This window comes from Myotis lucifugus, unplaced genomic scaffold (assembly GCF_000147115.1).
Source record: "Myotis lucifugus unplaced genomic scaffold, Myoluc2.0 scaffold_19, whole genome shotgun sequence".
Lineage (NCBI taxonomy): Eukaryota > Metazoa > Chordata > Mammalia > Chiroptera > Vespertilionidae > Myotis > Myotis lucifugus.
In genome coordinates, this window is record NW_005871067.1 from 2,568,301 (window position 1) to 2,592,807 (window position 24,507).

General features: G+C 38.7%; 1 protein-coding gene across 2 annotated transcripts in view; it reads left to right on the top strand.

The window, feature by feature from the left end:
* The window catches only part of FRY (FRY microtubule binding protein), a 572,796-nt gene that overhangs the window by 279,882 nt on the left and 268,407 nt on the right, over positions 1-24,507 (top strand). For both annotated transcript variants that reach the window (XM_023751126.1, XM_006085476.3), the window contains 7 exons: positions 7,522-7,661; positions 12,716-12,806; positions 13,011-13,090; positions 13,197-13,277; positions 18,374-18,542; positions 21,863-21,955; positions 22,053-22,151. In XM_023751126.1, coding sequence (XP_023606894.1) covers positions 7,522-7,661; positions 12,716-12,806; positions 13,011-13,090; positions 13,197-13,277; positions 18,374-18,542; positions 21,863-21,955; positions 22,053-22,151 — 753 coding nt within the window. The remainder of the gene's footprint in view (positions 1-7,521; positions 7,662-12,715; positions 12,807-13,010; positions 13,091-13,196; positions 13,278-18,373; positions 18,543-21,862; positions 21,956-22,052; positions 22,152-24,507) is intronic.

Below are 24,507 nucleotides of genomic sequence, written 5' to 3' on the forward strand. Positions count from 1 at the left end.
GGAGAGGAAACTGAACAAGGAATAGAAAACCTGTTTGAAGAAATAATGACAGAAAACTTCCCTGGTATTGGGAAGAAAAAACTCACACAAATCCAAGAAGCTCACCAGAGTCCCAAACAAAATGAACCCCAAAAGACCAGTGCCAAGGCACGTTATAAATAAATTGGCAAACACCAACGACAAAGTAAGAATCTTAAAAGCAGCCAGAGAGAGACAGAAAGTTACCTTCAAAGGATCCCCCATCAGACTAGTGACTGATTTCTCAACAGAAACACATTAGGCCAGAAGGGAATGGAATGAAATATACAAAGTCATGCAAAGGAAGGGTCTGAATCCAAGAATACTGTAACTAGCAAGTCTATCAATCAAAATTGAGGGTGAAATCAGAAGCTTCACAGACAAAAAAGGACTAAGGGAGTTTATTGCCACCAAACCAGCAATGCAAGAAATGCTAAAGGGTCTGCTGTAAAAAGAAGAAATAGGAAGCGAAGCAGGAACACAGGCGTAAAGAACAAAAATGGCGACAAAGAAGTACCTATCAATAATAACTTTAAATGTAAATGGATTAAATGACCCAATCAAAAGACATAGGGTAGCTGAGTGGATAAGACATATCTGCTGTCTACAGGAAACCCACCTCAGAAAAAAGGACTCATACAGACTGATGGTGAAGGGATGGAAAAAGGTTTTTCAGACAAATGGAAATGAAAAAAAGGCTGGGGTAACAATACTTATATCTGACAAATTAGATCTCAAAGTGAAGGACATAACAAGAGATAAGGAAGGTCACTTCATAATAATAAAGGGAGCAATCCAACAAGAAGAAATGACTCTGGTAAACATATATGCACCCAATACAGGAGTACCCAAATGCATAAAAAAACTTCTGGAGGATATCAAGGGAGAGATGGACAACAATACCGTCATAGTAGGGGACTTTAATACCCCACTATCACCATTGGACAAATCCTCTAAACAAAAACTCAGCAAAGAAACATCAATCCTAAATGACTCACTAGATCAGATGGAATTAATTGACATCTTCAGAACATTTCACCCCAAAGCCACAGAATATACATTCATCTCAAGTGCATATGGGTCATTTTCAAAGATAGACCACATATTGGGACACAGGCAAAGTCTCTTCAAATTCAAGAAGATAGAAATCATATCAAGCATCTTCTCAGATCACATGGCATAAAACTAGAAATCAACTACAATAAAAACAATAAAAAATAATCAAACACCTGGAGGCTAAATAATATGCTATTAAACAATGACTGGGTTACCAGAGAGATCAAAGAAGAAATAAAAAGCATCATGGCAGCAAATGACATTGAAAATACAACAATCCAAAATCTATGGGACATAGTGAAAGCAGACTTGAGAGGGAAGTTCATAGCTCTACAAGCCTACCACAAAAAAACAAGAAACAATGGTAATAAATTACCTAACCCTACAACTCAAAGAGTTAGAAAGAGAGCAACAAGAAAAGCACAGTGTAAGCAGAAGGAAGGAAATAATAAAGATCAGAGTAGAGATAAACGAAATAGAGACCAAAAAAACAATACAAAAGATCAACAAAACCATGAGCCCGTTCTTTGAAAAAATAAACAAGATTGATGAACCTCTAGCCAGGCTCACCAAGAAGCAAAGAGAGAGGACCCAAATAAACAAAATCAGAAATGAAAGAGGTGAAATAACAACCAATCCCACAGAAATACAAATGATTGGGAAAAATTTTTACAAACCACTCTACTCCAACAAAGTGGACAACCTAGATGAAATTGACATATTTTTAGAAAAATACAAGCTCCCAAAACTCAACAAAGAAGAATCAAAAACCTGAATAGGCTGATAAGTACCGAAGAAATTCAAACAGTGATCAAAAATATTCCAGCAAACAAAAGCCCTGGTCTGGATGGCTTTATAGGGGAGTTCTATCAAGCATCCAAAGAGAAACTAAAGCCTATCCTTCCACTTACTATTCCAAAAATTTCAGGAGGAAGGCACACTTCCAAGCTCTTTCTATGAAGCCAGCATTACCATAATTCCAAAACCAGATAAAGAAACCATAAAAAAAGAGAACTACAGGCTATGTCTCTCCCTTGATATCCTCCAGAAGTTTTTTTCATGTATTTTGGAGCTCCTGTATTGGGTGCATATATGTTTACCAGAATCATTTCTTCTTGTTGGATTGCTCCCTTTATTACTATGAAGTGGCCTTCCTTATCTCTTGTTATGTCCTTCACTTTGATGAACATAGATGCTACAATCCTCAACAAAATTGTAGCAAATCGGATTCAGCAATACGTTAGAAAGATCATACACCATGACCAAGTGGGATTTATTCCAGGAATGCAAGGATGGTACAATATCCGCAAATCAATAAATGTGATACATCACATAAACAAACAGAGACAAAAATCACATAATCATATCAATCGATGCAGAAAAACCATTTGACAAAATCCAACACCCTTTCTTGATAAAAACTCTCAGCAAAGTGGGAATAGAGGGATCATACCTCAACATAATAAAAGCCCTATATGACAAACCTACAGCCAACATCATACTCAAAGGGCAAAAACTAAAACTATTTCCCCTAAAAACAAGAACAAGACAAGGATGCCCATTTTCACCACTCCTGTTTGACATAGTACTCGAAGTACTAGCCATAGCAATCAGACAAGAAGAAGAAATAAAAGGCATCCAAATTGGAAAAGAAGAAGTAAAACTATCCTTATTTGCAGATGACATGATACTGTACATAGAAAACCCCAAAGACTCCGTCAAAAAACTACTAGACCTAATAAATGAATTTGGCAATGTAGCAGGATACAAAATTAACGCCCAGAAATCTATGGCCTTTTTATACACCAATAATGAACTCACAGAAAGAGAAATTTAAAAAAATTCCCATTTACCATTGCACAGAAAAAAAACTAAGATACCTAGGAATAAACTCAACCAAGGACATAAAAGACCTGTACTCGGAAAAGTAAAGGACATGGAAAAAAGAGATAGAGGAAGACATAAACAAATGGAAGAACATCCCTTGTTCATGGATTGGTAGAATCAACATCATTAAAATGTCCGTACTACCTAAAGCAATCTATAGATTCAATGCAATACCTATTAAAATACCAACGGCATTTCAAAGATCTAGAATAAACTCTCCAAAAATTCATCCAGAATAAACAAAGACCCTGAATAGCCACAGCTGTCCTGAGAAAGAACAAAGTTGGAGGGATCACAATACCAGACTTCAAACTATGTTACCAAGGCACTGTTCTCAAAACTGCCTGGTACTGGCACAAGAACAGACATATAGACCAATGGAATAGAATAGAGGACCCAGAAATTGACCCAAGCCATTATACTCAATTAATATTTGACAAAGGAGGCAAGAGCATACAATGGAGTCAAAACAGCCTCTTTAATAAATGGTGCTGGGAAATTTGGTCAGATACATGCTAAAAAATGAAACTAGATCACCAACTTACACCATACACAAACACACACTCAAAATGGCTAGAGGACTTAAATGTAAGATGGGAAACTACAAAAACCCTACAAGACTCCATAGGCAGCAAAATTGCAGACATATGTCGTAGGAATATCTTTACAGACACAGATCCTAGGGCAAGAGAGACTAAGGAAAAAATAAACAAAGGGGACTACATCAAAAGAAAAAGCTTCTGCACAGCAAAAGAAGCCATCAACAAAACAAGAAAGCCCACTGCATGGGAGAACATATTTGCCAGTGTTTTCTCCGATAAGGGTTTAATCTACAACATTTACAGAGAACTCATACAACTTAATAAAAGGAAGATAAACAACCCAATCAAAAAAAATGGGCAAAGGACCTAAGTAGATACTTTTCGAAAGAGGACATTCAGAAAGCCAAGAGACACATGAAAACATGCTCAAAGTCACTAATCATCAGAGAGATGCAAATCAAAACAACAATGAGCTACCATCTCACACCTGTTAGAATGGCTATCATCAACAAATCAACAAATGACAAGTGCTGGAGAGGATGTGGAGAAAAAGGAGCCCTTATTCACTGCTGGGGGGAATGCAGACTGGTGCAGCCATTGTGGAAAACAGTATGGCGTTTCCTCAAAAATTAAAAAAATGGAACTGCCATTTGACCTAGTAATACCACTTCTAGGAATATATCCCTAGAAAACAGAAACACCAATCAGAAAGGATATATGCACCCCTATGTTCATAGCAACACAATTTACAATATCTAAGATTTGGAAACAGCCTAAATGCCCATCAGCAGATGAGTGGATTAGAAAACTGTGGTACATCTACACAATGGAATGCTACGCTGCTATAAAAAAGAAGGAATTCTTACCATTTGCAGCAGTATGGATGGAACTGGAGAGCATTATGCTAAGTGAAATAAGCCAGGCAGTGAAAGAAAAATACCACATGATCTCACTCACTTATGGATAATAAAGAACATTATAACCTAATGAACAAAAAGATAGATACAGAGGCAGAGAACCATCGAACCGACTGTCAACTTACAGCAGGAAGGCTTGGGAGTGTTGGGGAGAGTGGTAAGAGGTCAATGGAAGGACTTATATGCATGCTTATAGGCATAACCAATGGACACAAGACACTGGGGTGGTGGGGTAAGGGCATGTGCTGGGGGGTAGGGGAGGCTGGGGGAAGGTCAATGGGGAAAAAAAGGAGACATATGTACTACTATTTGTAATACTTTAAACAAGAAAATAAAATTTAAAATAAATAAAGAAGAGGAGATAAGTTTGCCTTTACTGTAATACAGGTAAATTATTGCTACTGATTTGTATCTGGAGTCTAATTTGGGGCATATATCAGATTAGTGGATGAATGATTATTGGCAGAAAACCACACATTTTATTACCACTTAGGTTATTTTTTAGGGGAAATAGGTTTGCTTATTTCACCTAAACTATTCATGTAATTGCATTAATTAATATCTTACCTAATAATAGACAAACATGAAAATTGACCATACCTTCACTACGCCCACCAGCCAATCAGATGAGTGTGCAAATTAACCAAAGATGGCAGTTAATTTGCATATGTAGGTGCCCAGCAGCGATCAGAGCCTGCAATCAGAGCTGAGAGGTCCCCTGCCCAGGCCTAATGCCTTGAGGAGTTAGTCCTGGGCAGGGGCGGAGTCGGTGATTGCGGGGAGCTGGGGGTCCCTTGCCCAGGCCTAACGCCTCAGCCACAGGTGTTAGTCCTGGGCAGGGGCGGAGCCAGCGATTGCAGGGAGCAGGGGCGGAGTTGGGGGTCCCCTGCCCAGGCCTAACGCCTCGGCCACAGGCGTTAGGCTTGGGCAGTGGCGGAGCCGGCAATGGTGCAGAGCCGGCAATCGCAGGGAGCTGGGGGTTCCCCTGCCCAGGCCTAATGCCTTGGTTAGAGGCATTAGGCCTGGGCAGGGGCGGAGCTGGCAATGGCGGGGAGCAGGGGCAGAGCCAGAGATCAGGGGGAGCTGGAGGTCCCCTGCCCAGGCCTAACGCCTTGGTCAGAGGCATTAGGCCTGGGCAGGGTTGGAGCCGGTGATGGTGGGGAGCAGGGAGGGAGCTGGCGATTGCGGGAGCTGGGGTTTCCCTGCCCAGGCCTAATGCCTCGGCCACACGCATTAGGCCTAGGCAGGGGCGGAGCCGGCAATCGCAGGGAGCTGGCGGTCCCCTGCCCAGGCCTAATGCCTCTACCACAGGCGTTAGGCCTGGGCAGGGATGGAGCCGGCGATGGTGGGGAGCTGGGGGTCCCCTGCCCAGGCCTAATGCCTTGGTCAGAGGCATTAGGCCTGGGCAGGGGCGGAGCTGGTGATGGCGGGGAGCAGGGAGGGAGCCAGCAATCATGGGGAGCAGGGGTGGACCTGGCGATAATGGGGAGCTGGAGGTCCCCTGCCCAGGCCTAAGGACTTGGCCACAGGCGTTAGGCCTGGGCAGGGACGGAGCCTGCAATCATGGAGAGCTGGGGATCCCCTGCCCAGGCCTAATGTCTCGGCCAGAGGCGTTAGGCCTGGGCAGGGGCCAAGCCGGCAATTGGTGTGAACTACAGAGGAAACACCTTTTCTGACCACTCATTGACTAAGCTCCCTGTATGTCACTGGTAATATTCTTAGTAACCTGGGTAATAAGAATCCAATAAGGTGATCTAGGGTTTTTTACCACACTCCTGGAGAAAAAAAGGAAGGTCCTCTGCTGGAGGGCTAAGAAATGTCATATCCTGCCCTAACTGGTTTTGCTCAGTGGATAATGCCTCGGCCTGCCCACCGCAGTGTCTGGGTTCAATTCTGACTAAGGGCATGTACCTAGGTTTCAGGCTCCTCCCTGACCCGGGCCCAGGTCAGGGCTCATGCAGGAGGCAACCAATCAAAGTGTTCCTCTCACTTTTATGTTTCTCTCTGTCTTTCCCTTTCTCGTCCACATTCTCTAAAAATCAATGGAAATATATCCTCAGGTGAGGATTAAAAAAAATAATAAAGATATGTCATATCCTATGAAAGACACATCTTGAAAATGCCTAAAGAAGGCTGTCATTTTTTCATGGTGAAGGGACTGGAGTCCATGTTGATGAAAACACCTTGGTGGCTGTGGTGACTGGCAGTGGCTGCAACAGTGGGGTGATGGGGCTGGTGCCTTGCCCTGATCAGCCCGGTCGCCTCCAACAAAGGGAGGCCAGACTGTGGCTTAGGCCTGCTCCCCAAGGGGAGCAGGGAGTGGCCCTAAGCCGTCAGTAGGACATCCCTGATGGCTCCCAGTATGTGATAGGGGGCAGGCTGGGCTGAGGGACCCCGCCCCTCCAGTGTACAAATTTTTGTGCACCGGGCCGCTAGTATCCTATATAATAAGAGGGTAATATGCAAATCAACCAAATGGAATGACCGGTTGCTATGAAGTGCAACGACCACCAGGGGGCAGATGCTCAATGCAAGACCTGCCCCCTGGTGGTCAGCCAGAAGCTGGGCTGATGCTGGTGAGCGCAGAGGCGGAGGCGGGACCCCCTCCCCCCACAGTGCACGAATGTCGTGCACTGGGCCTCTAGTTTATTTATAGAACAGTATTTTTGAGGACCTAAGAAGGACATGGCACTGTCCTTATTAAAGGGAGGACTGTGATAAATAAGAAAACTTTGTTGTGACTGTGTCTTGGAGTTATTTGTGAAATAAAAAGTTTCTCAGTAATTGACAGTGCCACCAAAGCATTTAATCCAGCAATTTGCAACCAGTGTGCTATAAGAATTTTTAAGACATACAATACCTGACTATTTGGTCAGGGGCACTGACCTCTTTTCCCTTAGATTGTCAAATAAAAAAATAACAATAGCCAACACAACAATAGCCATCCGATGTGAATGAATCAAAAGTATACCTATTTTTTTTGTCAGATCAGCAAAAAAAGTATTTTTGGTTGTGCTGGAGAATTTTAATAATTAGTTTATGTGTGCCCTGAGATGAAAAATTTGAAAATCACTGCTTTAATCACCTGCTTTTCTCTATAGGTCATCAGCTCAATGAGCTCTCTTTCTGAGTACTGCCTGCCTTCCATTCTGCGCACATTGTTTGACTGGTATAAAAGGCAAAATGACATTGAGGATGAATCACACGAATACAGACCAAGAACAAGCAATAAATCAAAAAGGTACATTTCTTTTGCATAAGGATTTTGAGAATTATGGTTTCTTTTTATTTATTTTTCTTTTCTTTTTTCTTCCTCCCTCCCTCCTTTCCTTCCTTCTTTCTTTCATTTTGTTTAAGAAATGTAAATCAAAATGAGAGTTAAGAGGCATCTAGGTATTCCTGCCTCTTCGCACAGATACCTAGCAGGTGCAGGAGCTCCTTATTTGGCAGGTGGCACATTTGGAAAACTAGTCACTGGCAGCTGTCATAGGTTGAAAATTCATACAGGGCCTTATTTCAACATTGGTGGGGCAAGGTGTAAGGGGCCAAGGTTACCCTCATACCTTTTCTGTGCCCTCTCGCTTCCAGTCTACACCTGAAAGCAGAAGGGCTGCTGCTTGCCCTGCACGACACTGCCTGGATGTTTTAGTTCTTCTCAGTAACCTTGAATGCCCAGTGTACTGTGAAAAGATGCTGGGTTGGACATTAGCCATAGTCGTGGAGCTGCCACTAATTAGCCATGTGACATTGGGCAACTAACCACCTCTCTGTACCTCAGCCTCTTCATGAGCAAAGTGGGGAAGTCAGATTATAGCATCTCTAACTTCTGTTCCAGCAAAGAATTTTGTTTATTTGTTATGTGCATTTGGAAAGTAGAACTTGCTGCTGCATGAGCACTTAGGCAGCCACAAAACTTGAAATTCTCATACTGTCCAATGAATATACATTTCTCCAAATTTTAGGTAAATAAATGTAATTTCATATGTTTTAAATCAACCTCCTTTAATACATTTATCTTTTTTTATTCTTTATTGATTAAAGTATGACATATGTCTCCTTTTTCCCCCATTGACCTCTCCCTGGCCACTCCCACCCCCCCCACCCCACCCCCAGCACATGCCCTCACCCCTCTACTGTCTGTGTCCATTGGTTATGCTTATATACATGTATACAAGTCCTTTGGTTGATCTCTTACCCCACCCACCCCCACCCTCTCCTGCCTTCCCTCTGAGGTTTGACAGTCTGTTCGATGTTTCTTTGTCTCTTGATCTATTTCTGTTCATCCGTTTTTGTTGTTCATTATATTCCACAAATGAGTGAAAGCATGTGATATTTATCTTTCTCCAACTGGCTTATTTCACTTATTAATGCTCTCTATGTCCATCCATGCTGTTGAAAATGGTAAGATTTCCTTCTTTTTCATAGAAGCATAGTATTCCATTGTGTAGATGAACCACAGGGTTTTAATCCACTCATCTGCTGATGGGCACTTAGGCTTTTCCAAATCTTAGCTATTGTAAATTGTGCTCCTACGTACATAGGGGTGCATATATCCTTTCTGATTGGTGTTTCTGATTTTTTGGAATACATTCCTAGAAGTGGGATTACTGGGTCAAATGGGAATTCCATTTTTAATTTTAAGGAAACTTCATACTGTTTTCCACAGTGACTGTACCAGTCTGCATTCCCACCAGCAGTGCAAGAGGGTTCCTTTTTCTCTGCATGCTCTCCAGCACTTGTCATTTGTTGATTTGTTGATGATAGCCATTCTGACAGGTGTGAGATGGTACCTCATTATCGTTTTGATGTGCATCTCTTAGATGATCAGTGACTTTGAGCATGTTTTCATATAATACATTTATCTTTTTAAAAAAAGATTATTTCAAAAGAAACTAGATTACTCCACATGAATTGGTTATGCATGTTTTTATATATTTAAAGACAGTAAACTGAAATCACTCAGAAAATCAGATATTAATTACTACTTATAAGTAATTTATCCCTTTCATTTTTCTTGACACTCCTAGTATTCTTTAAATATAGACATCTCTTGAAATAGGAGACTTTAATTTTACCAAATTAAAATTCATCCAAACTTGTAATTTCATTTTATAATGTATGTGACTTTATGCAGTATTCAATCATTTATTTATCATTTTGTTTGGGGGAGAAAATTTTTTAGTTAAAGAGGGAATTTTTATTGAAATATAATTCACAAACAGTAAAGTTTACCCATTTCAAGTGTATAATTCTGTGTTTTTGGTACATCCATGAGGTCATGAAACCATCACCACTGTCTAATTCCAGAACATTTTCACTGTCCCATAAAGGAACTCCATACCAATTAGCAATCTCTCTTCATAAATACTTTTTTAATGTATCAAATTTTACAGGTAGAAATTCAATTCTTGTTTCTGAAAATTGAGACTGTGTGGTCATTAAATTAATGGAATCATTTTATTGTATTTCTCACATTACCTGTTAGATTATGAAGAGACATTATTAAAACTTTCCTGGAGGTAGGAAGTAGGATGATTTTGTTGAGTTGACTTAAGTGAGTTTTAGTTTTGTTCCTTGGTTTTGTCAGAATTTAGTTACTAAAACTAGATTTTTCATTAATTGATTGCTTTATAGATTGAAAATAATAGTTTTTTTTATCATGTTACTGATTATTTTCAAGAGATCAAAGTAATTGCAAGGATCAAATACAGAATCAGGACAGCAAAATTCAACTCAGTATCATTTGAAAGTTTAAACAAGAGAGTGTGTGTGTGTGTGTTTGGGAGAAAGCCAACAGAATCAGGGTTTCCAAAGCATAATGTAGCCAATAATGTGAGTTTCTGTTACTAAAAAAAAAAAGAAAGAAAAGAGGAGCTTTCAGGAGAAGCATGAACAACTGAAAACAGTCAAATGTGACAAGTGTGTATTTGGGTTATGTTTTCTAGGATTAGTATAATATCAACATTTTGACTGCCAAATAAATTTGTCAAATGCCTCTGGCTCCTGGAAGTTAGACCTCAAACAAGCAATAAAGTTGAATTCATTATTGGAAAAGTATATGTCTTACTTTTATTTGAAAGCATCATGGGCTTAATAAATAAGACAGACTTAAGAGTTTAAAAAATATTTTTCTACCAATAACTGCTACTTTCTCAAGGTCTTCTGGCCCCTTTTGAAGACCCTGATGAGCCATCCAACACAAACATTTTCTCTCTACTGCTGCTGGCCATCTTTGGGAGTTCTCCTTCCATTTGGTCATTAAGCTTCTTGTTCCCATATTCCATGATATAATCTCTAGGTTAGATGTGTGAATGCCCTCTTTTTAAATGTATTTCCACATGTTTTCTTCTTTCCCAACTGGCAGTAGCACTTTCTTCTTCTGGTGGGTCTTGAAGGGCTTCCGATAGATGGTTCTGTTCAGTTCACTTCTCCTTCTGGCAGGACTGTTCATAAATGATCCTGAATGAAGGAGTTCTGACCCTGTCACTACATTTCCCCTTGAAAGTCAAGGCTGCAGCTTCCCTTGTTAACCCATCCTGTCATCCACCAGCCTTAATTTGACTTGTTGATGGTTACAGAGCTCCTCCAGAAGTTATTTTTTATAGCTTAAATATCATCTTCCTTTCTGCTCACTTCCTTTGGACTACAGACAAAAAATTTTCATATTTGAAATATTCTTGACTTGTTTTGAAAATATTTGCCTGACAAGTCCAAATCCTGCCATTCTTTCTCATTGCTTTATTTAATATTAGAGGCCCGGTGCACGGATTGGTGCACATTGAAAGGAAATTAATTAGAAGGTGGCCGGTGGGGTGGGACTGGGCAAGAGGAGCCAGACACGCCCTAGAGCCAACCTCCTGCAGTCCCTCCCTGGCCTGCCGCACCTGGGGCGGCGCCAGGGCTCGAAGGGTGTCTGCAGAGTGAGTGGGGTCTTTCTGGCAGGTGGGGTCCCTCAGCCTGGCCTGCAGGGATCAGGCTGAAACCGGCAGTCCGACATCCCCCAAGGGGTCGGGAGTGCGAGGGGACACTCTGCAAAGTTGCTGTTGCTGGGCAGCTCCTGTGTTGAGCATCTGCCCCCTGGTGGTCAGTGCGCATCATACCTACCGGCTGGTCGCTTAGCTTTTTATATATATAGATACAAGTATTGAGCAGTTGTGTGTTCGAGAGAGTAAACTGCTTTATCTTATCTAGTACTCAAGTAAACCTTTATATAATTGCTATTATTATTTCCATTCATAGATAGGGACATTACTGATAAGTAGAAGAGGCATAATTTTAACTCAGGACTGGTTCATACCAAAGCCAATGCTCTTAGCCACTATTCTTGCTTCTCTGCCGGGGAACTCAGCAATCATTTCATTTTTCTTTCTTTGTTCAATCGAAATTAGCCCTCAGTCAGTATGTTAAATAAGCATAAGGTATGGGAGGGACTTACATTTCCATCCTCCTGGCAGTGCTAATTTTGCTCCCCAACTTTTGAATGAGTTCAAATGACTCCACTTTGCCTCTTTTACCTCTTCTTCCATCTGTTTTTCAGTCTCTCTCTTCCAATACCCTCTCACTTCTTCTTTCCTCTTTTCATAAATATCAAGGGACAAAGGTCAAGAAGAATGGGACAGGGCAAAAAAAATAAATGCTGATCCTTTCTTCACCCCTGTTCCAATTGCTAATCATGTTATGTCCTTACATTATTTAGCTCCTTTCACAAGATACTTCACTGTACACCTCTAGTATGGTAACTCTGTCTTGTGTTTGTATCCACTTTACAGATGATAGAATTCCTGGGTTGAAACATACCTTAGAACAGCTGTGGGCAAACTACGGCCCGCGGGCCAGATCTGGCCCGTTTGAAATGAATAAAACTAAAAAAAAAAGACCGTACCCTTTTATGTAATGATGTTTACTTTGAATTTATATTAGTTCACACAAACACTCCATCCATGCTTTTGTTCTGGCCCTCCTGTCCAGTTTAAGAACCCATTGTGGCCCTCGAGTCAAAAAGTTTGCCCACCCCTGCCTTAGAAAAGCTGACAAGATGGGGTTATAGATTCACAAATAGCTACTCAAGTTGGCATGGTTGAAAATGTAAAATTTGCAGTCAAATATTCTGATTCAGTGTTTGTTCACTGTACATGAGTATTAGGGTTAGCTTCAGCAAATACTGTATTTACCACTGCAATCTTGTAATATCAAAAATGGCTTGCAGCCCATTGGGATGAGTCCTCCGTTTTTAATGAATTATATCACTCACAATATCTTCAATGCCAATTAATGTGACTTTTTAAAATTTTACAGTGATGAACAACAGCGAGATTATTTAATGGAAAGACGGGACCTCGCCATTGATTTTATTTTTTCTTTAGTATTAATAGAAGTTTTAAAACAGGTCAGTAATTTAATGTTACTTTTATATATGATTTACTTATCTGAAAACTACTTAAGTTTTTAATTATTTTTGAATTTCAAGTACTGGGTCATATGAATTATATTTATTGATTGCTAAAGTCCATATACAGTTATTGAAAGTACTCTTATTGATTTGATCTTTAATATTCCCTTCAAATTAAGAGCCATATCTTTTTTTTTCCAGATTCCACTTCATCCTGTATTAGACAGTTTAATACATGACGTTATTAACTTGGCTTTCAAGCACTTTAAATACAAAGAAGGGTAAAGTAATTTCTCACTTTAGAATTTTGACAAGATTGGGTGCTAAAACTAAATCAAGTTTTAGATGACCAGGGACCCCTAATGTGTCTAATTATATTTTATTTAGGTACCTTGGTCCTAACACTGGTAATATGCACATTGTGGCAGACCTGTATGCAGAAGTCATTGGAGTGCTGGCACAAGCTAAGTAAGTAAATGTCAGTCAGAAACCTTTACCATAAGAACAGGGGTGTTTCTGCCAACTCATCCCACCCCTCCACCTTACTCTCAGGAAGGAGACATGAGTGAACTTACAGGAAGCTAGGGTTGTTTTGCTGTGTGTGCCCTGTCTCTGAAACTGACTAAAAGCTTCCCCAAGGCAAATACAAGTCTTTTTCCAATTTGTGTGCTTTGTTATTTTTTTTCACTTGACAGTTGGGTCAGACCCTACCAAGAGTTCATGAGTTTCATATGACTGCATCAAATAAAGAAATGGTCTAATCAAATTATTTTTATCTTTGCCCAAATATTCCAAAGAAGTTAATCAGTTTTAAAAGTTTTGTTGTGCTAGCTTCAGCAGAACATATACTAAAATGTTTTGTTTTCTATATTCCACAAGTGGGTGATTACGATATCATCTATGAGTGGGAAAATTCCATTCTAGAATGTCCCTTTACTATAGAGCTTACTTAATTCAGCTGAGCTAAAAATGTCCCGTACTCTGTCATGGAAACAAGTCAGAGGAAAATTGTCATTGCTAAATTTATCTGGCCCCATAACACTACTTAGCAGGCTAGAACAAAGTGGTGTTAGATTATTAGCAATAATATACTTCTTCCAAAAGTGATGTTACACCCTATTTTCCCATCTTCATCTTATTCCAACCTCAGGCAGATCGGGCAAGATCCTGAATGCCTAGTTAGGCAAAATGAGCTACGGACCTAATGGGAACCCAAGGCAAGAAGCCAGCTGAAAGCAACAGTGATGCCCTGATCCTTGAGAAATGCAACCTTCTGAAAGAGATTTTTATCTTTAAGAGATGGAATTTCCTAACTTAGTATCATGGAAATACCCATTTTTTTAAATTGAAGTACTTATTTAGCAATCTTACCTAGCCAAAACATAGACAGGAACTCAGGAATAGACCCAAAAAACTCCATGGCATGACTTAATCTGACCCAATTTATCTATTTATCTGAACTACCCATTTTTTCTAACACATGAAACATGAGTATTAGATGGGAGAGAGGTAGGTACATTCATGCCAGTGAGAACTGCGAAGCTCAAAGACTGACAGCAACAGAGGAAAGAAAAAACTGGCTAACGCTTGCATTAGAACTAAACAGTAGAGTGATCTGGGCCATTTTGCAGGAGACTACATTGTACTTTATTTAATATAGCCCACTGTAATCATTACGGTTCATCAGTCCATATGAAGTTTAATATGCCAAAAATAACATCTTGTGTTTTTCTTAGTTTTTGTGAATTATGCATAACAGTATTTGTTATGTCTAGAATGGCCTTTCTTAGCTACTTCAATTTGGGGTTAGTTCTGAATGAATTGAGAACCAATGCCATAACTAAACAATACTCTAAAGTTGTAGGAATTGCCATATTTGGTTAGATGTATGATACACCAAGCCAATTTTTCTTGCCAACAGTGGCTTTTTATATTTTTGTGATGTCAATATTTGTCCTAATTCTGCAATAGTGTAGTGTAATGAATGTCTCTATTTGGACAAGGCTCCAATACTTTGCCGTCACAGGAGACCCACTTGGCCAGTGGGTTCTTGTAGTTAATCACAGTACTATATGGTCATCACAGTCAATGGACAGTTAACCTTTACTGATAGACAGTACAGTCTTGAACTGGTATCATACTAGGAATAATCACATTACTTTCTTCTCATAAGTTCACCAGGACTATCACTTTATCACTGCCTTAGGAATTAATGCTTCATTTGTTCTTGGGGAAAAGGGGTGTTTGCTTATCAGGTACAGGTGGTTATCTCTTTTAAAATAAACTTGGGTAATACAATTCTAATTTAAGATTTTGTATCTAGTTCCTAATGATAACGCATATGAAATATTTTCTTCATTATGACTTTAGTTTTTAATATTACTTTAGTCTTAACAGATGACTATTATTAATCTTAATAGTGATGATGTGCTTAATTATTGTCCTTAAGGGAAAAGATTTTCGCTATGAAGTAGTATTCACCTATAGTGTTAACTTTGTTAAAGTCAATTAAGTTAAAATTAGGTATTTTAAGGTAGGGAGTTTTTTTGTTGTTAAAATGTGACATATTCATTTAAATACTGATGATTACTTCTAAGATTCATAGATTTCAAAACTACTTTCTCCTTATCTGATACAATCTTAATGTATATATTCTTACTCTCACTTTAAAATATGTACTATTCATTTTAAAGCAGAAGTTATTTGTATGTGAATGTCATTTAGCTAATGTTTTTACTACAGATAATACTAAATACTAAAGGCACGGTCATTGAAGAGAAGTTTCTTTTTCCCTGAAATTATCTTAAGGGAATATAGATTTTAGTACAAATAGATTTTAGGAATATTTTTATGTTAAAATAACATGCTTATGTCAGTTTGGAATTTTTTTAAGTAAAAGATAGCCATATTTATTTTCAAATGAGAAATAGACTTTTAACTATTAGCTCATGAGAATATTGAAAAGTGGGTTATACAAATAACCTGCCTTTTCCTACCTCTCCTTGTTTCAATTATGAAAAAGAAATGGAAAACTTTCTTAGGTATCATGTGATCTTTAAAACAATATAACATGTAAGATTAATTAATTTTTTAAACTCTCATATTTCATTATTAATTTTTATAAGCTTGATTGAAAGTCACTTTCATGGCTTTCCATGCCATTTCTTCTCCCTACCCTCTCCCCATCTCTGCCAAAAGACCTCTGCTTGCCCTTCTAGATAGTCAGATCCCTTCTGAAATCTCTAATTATCCAGCTGAAAAGAGTATCTTCATTCTCCAGTGCCCTCTACCTGCTTTTAAGTATATTATTCACATAAAAGACAATGGAAGATATGAGAAAGTGATTTGGCCTGGAGCATTCAACCTCCCTGAAGGATCAGAGAGATCGAGGCAAAGTTCCAGACACATGCTAACACACCACATCATCATCATCATTATTATTATTATTATTATTTTATTTATTCACAAGGTTCATTGTCAAGGATACATTATTTTATCTTCCCAATTAAACTGTACACTGTTCTAGATAGGGCAGGGGCTACATTTCATAGTTCATGACTGTCATGAACTATGCAGCTGAGTTATAGTGGAAATTCCTGGAATTTACATCAGAACAACCTGAGTTTGAGTCTTGTCTTTGTCACTTTAGTCTTCCAGATCTGTTTCTTCATTTGTAAAGTGGAAATGCATTCACTGCCTGACTCAGTGGATTGTTGTGAAGATAAAAATGTAAGAGTGTGTGTAAGGTACATCAAATATACACGATCTTACAAATGTATTGGATTGTTATTCCTGATTCATACCAGTACCTTGGAAACTTTAGCACATCAGGTTCACCTATAGGGCTTGTCAAACAGGATGACTGGACTCACCCCCAGAGTTTCTTGTTCTGGAAGTCTGGGGTGGGCCAGAGAATGTGTTTCTCACAAGTTCCCAGGTGATGCTGATCTGGGAACCACACTTTGAGAACCACTGGTCTGGACATACTATAGCATAAAGGTTAACAGCATGGCCTCTACAGCCAGACATTTTGCTTAAAAGTTTGGCTCCACCAGCTATGTGACTATTACAAAACCTCTGCCACAAGTGTTTCTTCTGTAAAAGGGCCATAGTAATAGTATCCCACTAGAGTGGTTGTGAGAGTTAAATGAGTTACCCTATGTGAAGTTCACTGAACTTTGCCTGGCATATTGTAAGCTCTGACTGTCTACTTGTGGCTATCATCATCAATTTTATTCTTTTACTCTAAGAAGTAGAAAAGAATGATGACATTGGAGTTTGGAATTTATATTTTCTGCTCCATTGTCTTTTTAAAAATCTTTTTTATTGTGAAATATATATATAGCAAACCTAAAGAAAAAAATCCATACATTGTTTAGAACAAGACAAACAATTCTAACCAAATGTTACCAAATGAATACCATGTCACTTCCTCCACCCAAGCTGAGAACTAGAAAATTGCCAGCTGTCAGAAGCCCCTTGGACCCAACTTCTCAGTCATACACTCCTGTCGTTGCCTTTTAGTGAAACAGTATCTATATTTTACCTCCCTCTTAATTTGTCCTAAAATTTCTACTTTGGGTATCAAGAGTTGCTGTTCCATACTTCTGAGGCTCTACTAGATGGCCTTTAACTTCTATCATCATAATTGCCCGCTCAAATCACACCTTATTCTTAATTATCCCTTTTAACTTATGCAGAACCTCAGGCTGATGATCTCAGGAAACCAAATACAGTATCATGACTCTTACAACAATTTCCTTGTGTTTTCTTTTTTTTAACTAACTGTGAAACTGCCTATCTCAGAAATAGTTTGGATAACTTCTGTGTTTATAGTCCCTCACCCTCAGGTACTTTGAAGATTTGCTACCATCTTGCATCCTAAGATCTATTCTTTTTTTAATCCTATATAATAATGTTGTAATTAATATTATTAATTAATATTATTTTATTTTCAAGCAATACAAATGCTTTAAATTCCTTGAGAACTGGACCTTTTCCCATGTAGTAGAGAACTTATCTTCTAGAGCTGATTTAAATTTTCCCATTACTAGATTTTCTTTTAACCTAAAAATATTTTCTTCAATAATCATAAACTTAAAACTATAAATAAAACAAGAACTTAAAACTTTGGAAGTGGATGTGAGCATTTTCCTGGGCATTATTCCCTGTCACTGTCAGAACTAGCAAGCCTGGCATGCTATTATTGCTCATATGCTCACCACTGATGCTTCAGGTCCTTGGGGTCTGCAAGTGTGTTGGAAATTGCTAAGCCTGAAGAAATGGAACTCGGTTTAAGATCTGTAGTATTTTGAGAGGATCTATGTAACCTTGGATCTTATCTCTAGCCTGAAGGAGATGTTGAGTATTTACGGAATAACAAGGGAGAAGATGGGACTCTACCAAATCCCCAATACCAACTCCTTGCAAAATCTCAGACACTGTACTTTGATTGATTTGAAGGACCCCCATCCTTGTTCCTTGTCACCCCAAGATGCTGGAGGCCTCCATTACAGTCACTTTCCTACCCATTATTTGATAAATCATTCATATTCTCTTCTTAGATTCCATTCTGTGAAGAAGAAATTTATGGCAGAGCTCAAAGAATTACGACATAAGGAGCAGAGCCCATATGTTGTTCAAAGCATCATCAGCCTGATAATGGGGATGAAATTCTTTCGGATTAAGATGTACCCAGTGGAGGACTTTGAGGCCTCGCTTCAGTTTATGCAGGTAATATCTTCAGCAGAAAGACCAAGGGCTATCAGTTTGAGTGACTTCCTTCCTCAAAGTAACTCACCTGGAATGTGAAAACCCAGTTACTTGTCAATTACTTAATAATTTAGAAAGGGCTTTGTAACCAAATAATAGAGTTGCAGGCATATAATTTTATTTTTAAACTTCACATCAACTTTGGAGCAGGGTGTCCAGGGGAATGTCTTATTTATTAACCTTTTCTCTCTCTCCATCTCTCTCTCTCTCTCTCTCTCTCTCTCTCTCTCTCTCTCTCTCTCTCTCATCCATTGGCTACATATTGTTCTGTAAATAAAATATAGCTGATTTTTTTACTGTTTAGAGTTAATAGCATTAGTTGGCTATGCTAATTCATAGGCATCAGAACTTTACATAATGAAGAGATCTTTTTATTCACACTATCAGAAGGAATTTAGAAAATTAACCAAACCATACAGGTTTAGATGTCAGTTACACAGTGTTTATTATTATGTGCTAACAAAGGAATTGTTGTTAATGAGGATTCCACAGAATATACAGCTATTACGTTTACAAAACTTTAGTATCTGAAGGGATACTTTTAATGCTGCTCTGAATCTGACCTAGTGAGAATCTTAATACAGAGCTAAGATATAGTGGCTATGAATATAGCCTGTACCACTTCATATCCATTAAACCAGCTGGAATAAAAAAGATAGTGTTGCCCAGCTGATGTGGCTCAGTGGTTGAGCATTGACCTATGAACCAAGAGGTCAGGGTTGGCTTCCTAGTCAGAGCACAAGGTGGCTCAATCCCCAATGTGTGGTGTGCAAGAGGCAGCCGATCAATGACTCTCTTTCATCATTGATGTTTCTATCTCTCTCTCCCTTTTTATTCATCTCTGAAATCAATAAAAAAAATATTTTTAAAAAAGACAGTATTAGCAAGACGATATCAAGAAATTGGGACCCTCATATACTGCTGGTGGCAGTCGCTTCGGAAAACATTTTGAAAGCTCCTCACGTAGTGAAATCTATAATTACTATATGATCCAGCAATTCCACTTCTAGGTGTATACCCAAGAGAAATGAAAATATATGTGCACACAAAAACATGAATGCAAATAAATGTTCATTGCAGCACTATACATAACAGCAAAAAAGTAGATACAACCCAAATGTTTATCAACTGATGAATAAATAAATTAAATGTGGTCTACAATATTATTTAGCCATAAAAAGGAATGAAGTACTGATAAGTGCTACAATTTAGATGAACCGTGAACATAGTATGGTAACTGAAAGAAATTGGACACAAAATACTACATATATGATTCCATTTATAGGAAATATCCATAATAGGCAAACCTATAGAGACAGAAAGTATAGGGCTGGAGGAAGGGAGTGTGAGTAGGGAAATTGGGGATGACTGCTAAGGAGGGCAAAGTTTTTTTGGAGGATAATGAAAAGTTTCTAAGTTTGACTATGGTGATAGTTTTGTAACCAGACAATCAATGGGTCCACGCTGCCTGTCACTACTTTAACCAATTAAGCAGAGATAGGGTTGAATCATATATGAGCATTTATTCCAATAATGCAGGCAGTGGTGGGAGAGCAGCATGTCATCCACAAAAATCTGCTCTGCAGACCCCCATAAACCAGCTGCTTATATAGGGTAGGACAAAGATTACATGGGGAAGTAGGGATTACAGGTATGGGGAAGTAGGAGGTTGGGGTGGGATTCCATTGTTTGGACAACAAGGTTGTTAAATCTTTCCAAGATAATAGGCAGGTCTTGAATGAGAATGAACCGAATTCCAAGGTTGACTCCCAGGTCCAAGGTTGACTCCCAGGTCACAGGGGCGTACAACTCCCAGCCAGGTTAGAATGTCCTTTCTTTAACCAACACAAAGCAATCATGGTTAATAGAGCATGATTAATATTTCCCATAATCATAGCTAGTCCCAATATTCTATTTTTGCCCCTAACAGTTTTACAACAGTGAATATACAGAAAATACACTTAAATAGGTGAGTTGCATGGTATGTTAACTATATCTCAAAAAGGCTGTTTTTAAAAAAGAATTTAGGCTGTGTATCAGACTTCTTGGGTTTGAATTCAAGCTTCAGCACTAACCAGCTCTGTGACCTTGGGCAAGTCAGACTTAATCTTTCCCCCACCTTCCCATCCCAGGCCTCACTCACCTATCTGCAAAGTGGTGATAATGACACTAACCTTAGACAGGGGTTCTGAGAATTCTCAGTAACTGCTATTATTAAAAATAAAACTATTATTATTTTTATCCCTCTCACCTAATTCATGTATCTATGTACTTGAATGATGATTTGAGAGAGTATTTTTATACACATGCAAAATAATGTAAGAAAAGGGTCACAGTGCTGGGAACCATAAAGCTCCCCTCTGTTGTCAGTGGCTTTCCATGCTGGCAGTGACTATCTTGGGCTGAGGTTTTAGTATGATATTGATAGACTGGGGACTTCAGTAACTATTATTGGTGATAATCCCAATGTTGACTGAAAATAAGTGGTAGTAGCTAATATAGATATTAACATATACATGTAGCCTTTGACTCTTCCATGAAAACAATACCTAATAAAGACCACAGTAAGTTACTACCAAGGCCGGGAAGGAGAAAGGGGCTGGCAGAATTTGGGACAGGCCAACTCCTACTAGATCTCTGGGCAACCCAAAATATCCTTTCATTGACAGCAGTCCACAGGCAAAGAAATCCTTGCTTAAGTAAACTATTGCAAAGGTTTCCTTGTCTAAGGTAGGGAAGGAAAGGCTTCCAGACTTGCTTGTGAAACTGTCTGAATAATAAACACACTTAAAATTCAGGCTAGCAAGTAAATAGCTCTGTACCCAGGGATGTCAGGGCCCCAAGAAAATATAATTTCCTCTTCCTCCCTTCCCATGTTTACCTTCTCTGGGGGTCTGTGTTTTGGGGTCAATCCAGGGCTCAGGGCATCACACACAGTAAGTAGTCAATAGAAGTTTGTTGGAAATGAATGACTGGTTGAATCAACCAGAAAGTCAGCTGATGAATGTCTGCTTGCTGATTGTAGTGCTTTGTCCTTTCAACTTAGTGATTTGAGATGGAAGTAGGAGGGGAGTGAGAAAACCAGCCTTGGAAAATGTCATTGGGGCCATTGTTAATTTTAATATAAATGCTAAATTCATGGATTTTTTTATACATTATGGAATATGCAATGTTAGTATGGATGGTGGAATTAAGAGGTATTTACTTAAATTTGTGTAAATACATTTTATATGCATATCTCAGTCTATGTTCCTGCCCTTCACTCTTTTTCTGCTTCCCAGGAATGTGCACATTATTTCCTGGAGGTCAAAGACAAAGACATCAAGCATGCCCTGGCCGGGCTTTTTGTTGAAATTCTTGTCCCAGTTGCTGCTGTGAGTTGTTAAATTTTCATGTCTAAGAAATTCTTCAGACTGGATTTGATAACCAACAATTTAATTAATATAGTATTAACATGCATCTCTGTTACAGGCTGTTAAAAATGAAGTCAATGTCCCCTGCCTTAGAAACTTTGTTGAAAGTCTGTATGATACCACGCTGGAACTTTCATCTCGAAAGAAGCATTCCTTGGTTAGTAACTATGAGAAAATCCAAAACCCAAAACTGCAGAGACTAAGACTCCTAGGCTGGAATCTATTCAGGAGTCACAAGCATTCCACTGATAGGAGAATTATCTAAAGCTACCTCAAAGAAAGGTAGCATTTCAAAATTTGGATCCTGCACTCAATATTGACCATGATTAAATAAGGGAATTAGGCCATGTCACCTTGGATGACCCTTCTAGTCCTAAGAATTGTGTTGTTTGTTTTTGAGATTGCCTTAACTAATTTTTGTTTTAATGTTTAGGTATTTTTCCATGAAGGCTCAAGTTTACAGTCATAGTTTCTCTTCTCAATCCTCAAGAGTCTTCTCTGGCTAATTCCTGTTCCATATTCAGAACCAAAGTGTATCCAGGCAGGAGGAAGAGTTGGGACACAGATAATGCCCCATAAGAAAGGTTCTCAGAAGGTGGAGAAAACAATTTCTTGAAAAGCTTTTACACTAAGAGCAGCATAGAAAGTTCTTTTGAATTCCTACCTTTTGCTCTCAGTGGTAAATAAAGCTCTGATTTATGAATTGGTCAGTGTTTTACCCTCTGTAATTGCCACAGTGTGGGTGAAGGAGCAGCTTGCTTAGGTCACTGGTTACTGGATGGTTGATGCTAGTCTTCAAAGTGTGAACATTGCCACCATTACTTAAGCAGGTACTCAGAGTTGCTTTGCTGGTATTATTGGTGGCAAATTTGCTCATTTGTCTACATTCTGTGGTCATTGTGACTGATGCTTGGTTGTGTGATTTTGTTGTTTTTTGTTTTAGATTTCTGGCCTGAATTAGAGTTGCACTCAATGGTAGCAGTAGTTCAAAAATAAGTTTAAAATTTAGTAGATTATAGAAGAAAATTAGGCTTTCAGTTATAATGGCAGCATAGGTAAATGTGGGTTTTTTTTTATAGATTATGGAATATGTGGTATTAGTGTGTGTGGTAGAATTAAAATGTAATTACTTACATTTGTGAAAATATATTTTTAAAAGATTTTTTATTTCAGAGAGGAAGAGAGAGGGAGAGAGAGATAGAAACATAATGATGAGAGAGAATCATTTGGTTGGCTGCCTCCTGCATGCCCCTCACTGGGAATTGAGCCCACAACCTGGGCATGTGCCCTGACCTGGAATCCAACCCTGACTTCCTGGTTCATAGGTCAACACTCAACCACTTAGCCATGCCAGTCGGGCTGTGTAAATAAATTTTATATGCATATCTCAGTCTATGCTCCTGCCCTACACCACACTGTTGTCTGTCTCTGAGGTTGCTTTTTTGCTTAATCCCTTTACCTTTTTCACCCAGCCACCTGCCCCCTCCCCTCTGACAGCTGTCAATCTGTTCTCTGTATCTATGGGTCTGTTTCTATTTTGTTTGTTAGTTAATTTTATTCATTAGATTCCATGGATAAGTAAATTATATGGTACTTGTCAGTCTTGAAACAATAAAAATCCTAGAAGAAAACAGGCAGTAAAATCTAGGACATTTCTCATAGCAATATTATTGCTGATATATCTCCTTGGGAAAGGAAAATGAAAGGAAAAAATAAGCAAATGGGACTACATCAAACTAAAAAGTTTTTGCACAACTTTTTATCAACAAAATTATCAACAAAATGAAAAGACAACCCACTGAATGGGAGAACATATCCTCCAATAATACATGTGATAAGGGGTTAATATCCAAAATTTATAAATAATTTATAAAATTAAACACCAAAAAAACCCCCCAAATCCAATTAAAAAATGGGCCTGAATAGACACTTCTCCAAAGAGGACATACAGATGGTCAATAGACATATGAAAAAAACTTCAACTTCATTAATCATTAGAGAAATGCAAATTAAAACCACAATGAGATTTCACCTCATACCTGCCAGAATGCCTATCATCAATAAATCCACAAACAGCAAGTGTTGATGCTGGCTAGGATGAGGACAAAAGAGAATTCTCTTGCACTGTTGGTGGGAATTCATACTGGTGCAGCCACTGTGGAAAGTAGTATGGAGTTACCTCAAAGCTATCATTTAGAATCAAAGGTCAGATAAAAAGCTTCCCAAACAAGAGAAAGCTGAAATATTTCATCACCCCCAAATCAGTATTACATGAAATGTTAAAGGGTCTTCTTTAAGAAGAAAAAGAAAAACATGGCAATAAATACATATCTAAAGAGAACCAAGATGGTGGTGTAGGTAAACACTTGTACTTGCATCCTCTCACAACCACATCAAAATTACAACTAAAATATAGAATAACCATCATTCAGAACTGCCTGAAAGCTGGCTGAATTGAAGTTTTACAACTAGAGAATTAAAGAAAAAAGCACATTGAGACTGAGAGGAGAGGT